Source organism: Arachis ipaensis, chromosome B02 (genome assembly GCF_000816755.2).
Source record: "Arachis ipaensis cultivar K30076 chromosome B02, Araip1.1, whole genome shotgun sequence".
NCBI lineage: Eukaryota > Viridiplantae > Streptophyta > Magnoliopsida > Fabales > Fabaceae > Arachis > Arachis ipaensis.
In genome coordinates this window covers 4180218-4183053 of record NC_029786.2, presented here as the reverse complement: position 1 = coordinate 4183053, position 2836 = coordinate 4180218, and the positions used below count along the sequence as shown (strand labels likewise).

The following is a 2836-nucleotide window of genomic DNA, read 5'->3' as shown; positions in this document are numbered from 1 at the left end:
AAAATGGCCGCAGCCATCTCACTCAGACGCAGCAGCTGCCGTCTCCTCCTAACTCGCTTCCACAACTCAGCCACTCTCGCCGGTCAACGCGGCGGCGCCACCACCACCACCACCACCAGGTGGCTAGAAACCATAGCCTACGAAGAGCTGCGAGCTCATCCTGAAAAACCTTACACTTCAACCGCCTTCTTCATCCATGGCTTCCTCGGATCCTCAAGAAACTGGAGATCCTTTTCTCGCAACCTCCTCGCCTCTCTCTCCAATTCCTCTCTTTCCTCCAGTAATCTCAATCTCTCTTTCTCTCTCACTTTTCGGATCTCGAAGCTTGTCAATCCATCGATTTAACCTTTTTTATTTTTGTATGCAGATTGGAGGACAGTGATGGTGGATATGCGGAATCACGGAAAATCGGCGGAGAGGAAACTGGATCCGCCACACGATATGGAAAATGCGGCTAAGGATTTGGCCGATTTGGTGAAGGCTGAGGGATGGCGTTGGCCTGAGGTTGTGATTGGTCACTCCATGGGTGGAAAGGTTGCTTTGCAGTTTCTTCAGAGTTGTAGCCGCGGTGAATATGGAGATTCAGCTTTGTGCCCTAAACAGGTTTGTCTTTCTAAACAATCACGGTGGAGGATGGAATATGGATAGTAAATTTTAGAATTTTGTAATGGTAGCATTTTAAATGCCTCTAATTAAGTAACTAACTTGGATTGGTTGATTAGTCAGCTCACTCGCCGGTTTATGTCGGGAGTTTGAATCTCGTCTTGAATGGAGCAACCCATTGGTTAGCGCAGCAATCCTTAAATGGAGTTCAGATTTGTGACAAATTAGTTCTTGAGCTGCTGGTTTAGGATACTTTGGGGAAAAAAAAGCCTCTAGTTAAGTACTTTAGGGTGAATTCTAATATTAAGTAGAGTGATATTGCTTCATTGTTAAGAAGTATGTGATTTGGCAAACGAAAGAGTGACATTTGGGTTAATATTTGAATAACGATTGTCTGTTTTATAGACATTCTTCCAAACACTTGCATTTTAGGAAGCATCTCATGAATCCTAGTAAACTTCAGAAAGAGAAACAATACAATGACTCATACTGTTTCAAACTCATACACCAACTCGTTGCAAAAGCACACAAATTGTATAGCCAAGCTAAGAAATATACTGAAATACTGTGAAACCTTGTATTTTCTCCTTGTTTTGTCTATGAGTTGGAGTGTGAGTTTGAAAGAGTACGAATCATTGTATCATTCTTCTTATTGGAATTTGCATTGCAATCTAATAAAGTGTCAGTAGCCTTCACCTTTTTCTTTGGTCTACATTTTCATCCCTTATATGGAACTAGTCCTTGAGTAGACCTTAAATTTTCAATGTTGAATAACTGATATTAGCAATATAAGCATTTCTGGTGTCATTCTTAGGATAAACTTCTCCTAGCGAAAATTCCATATGCTGGGACTAAGATATTGTCCTGCAATTCTATTATTGCATCCCTAAGCTTGTTATCATAGACAAACCACGCATTGAACTTTCCATATGTCCTTAAATTGATTGTTGAACAAAATTTTGCGCAGCTGCCTTATTGACTCTGCTGTCACTTTAAGCACCTCACTGCAGTTTAGAATAAAAAACGGTGGTACCTCATCCCTATGAATTTGTTTGATAATGCTCAACGTTTGTCGGCTTTTGGCCCTTTGTTATCAGGGTGTCTAATTGAATTTCATGGGCCTTCTGTCCTGTGCAAGTACCATTACTGATTAAGGAAATATAGTCCAAGGCAGCATGTGTCCATGTTACATGGGTATAAAGCGGCTGCCTAACACTTTGAAATAATGGCTGCACTTGCAGGGTTTTTGCTTACTTTGGATCAGTGCAAGAAACTCATCTTCTTCAATGTGTTAATGTTTGGCCAAAGTGAAAAAGAAGAAGAATAATTCTATGTGAAGTATATATTATGTAATATCCATATCCTCATGAGTCGAAATGAAATAATTCGAGACTTATGTAGTAGCAAATATATTGTTAATCACTGACTCTACATTTCAACTGTCTTTCCTCATAAGATTTTAAATTGAATAATTTGCAGTTAGGCCAAATAATGTAATATTCTTTTTTTGTTTAAACTATTATCATTTATCTGTTCTACAAAAACTTTGACGTGAACTTGATTTATTTATCTAGTGCTTAGAATTTTACTGTTGGATACTACAGTTTCAATATATTGTTTTTAAGAATTTTCTATTTTTATTGTTGCTGAAGAACAGCTCTGGGTATTGGACTCTGTCCCTGGAGAAGTGAACCCTCTAAATAGTAATGAAGAAGTTCGGGATGTTTTAAGGACCTTGCAAAGTTTGCCATCACGAATACCTTCTCGGAAGTAAGACTCTTTCGCTGGACTTAGGACATCATACTTTCATTCTTCATTTCTTTTGATGATGCCGTCATTTGTATTGGCTTTCTAAAATACATAATTAGTGTCTAAAAGAATCGATGGCCTATTGAATGTGAATCGAATTTACCTTGTGATTTTGCCCAATCTTAATTGAACATTTTATCGCAAATTTACAAAATGAGAAAATATTTCTCAGCCCCAATCATCATTCTAGTTACTTAAATGTGGTTTGCATCTCTTTCAGGTGGCTTGTTAATCATCTGTTAGGACTTGGTTACTCTAAGGCATTGTCAGATTGGATAGGCACAAATCTTAAGAAAGTTGATGATCATGAGACTTGGGTATTTGATCTTCAAAATGCTCAGCAGATGTTTGATTCTTATTGGTAACTCAAGCAGATTAACTGAATGTCTTGTTATTCATATATTCTGAAAATTTTGCTTTAATT

General features: G+C 38.0%; 1 protein-coding gene across 1 annotated transcript in view; it reads left to right on the top strand.

The window, feature by feature from the left end:
• Positions 1-2836, top strand: part of LOC107623489 (protein ABHD11) — a 3566-nt gene that overhangs the window by 171 nt on the left and 559 nt on the right. The window contains 4 exon segments of the mRNA XM_016325774.2: positions 1-280; positions 368-603; positions 2261-2373; positions 2633-2779. The exon segment at positions 1-280 is cut by the window's left edge and continues 171 nt beyond it. Of these exon segments, the coding sequence (XP_016181260.1) occupies positions 4-280; positions 368-603; positions 2261-2373; positions 2633-2779 (773 nt within the window). The 5' untranslated portion in view covers positions 1-3.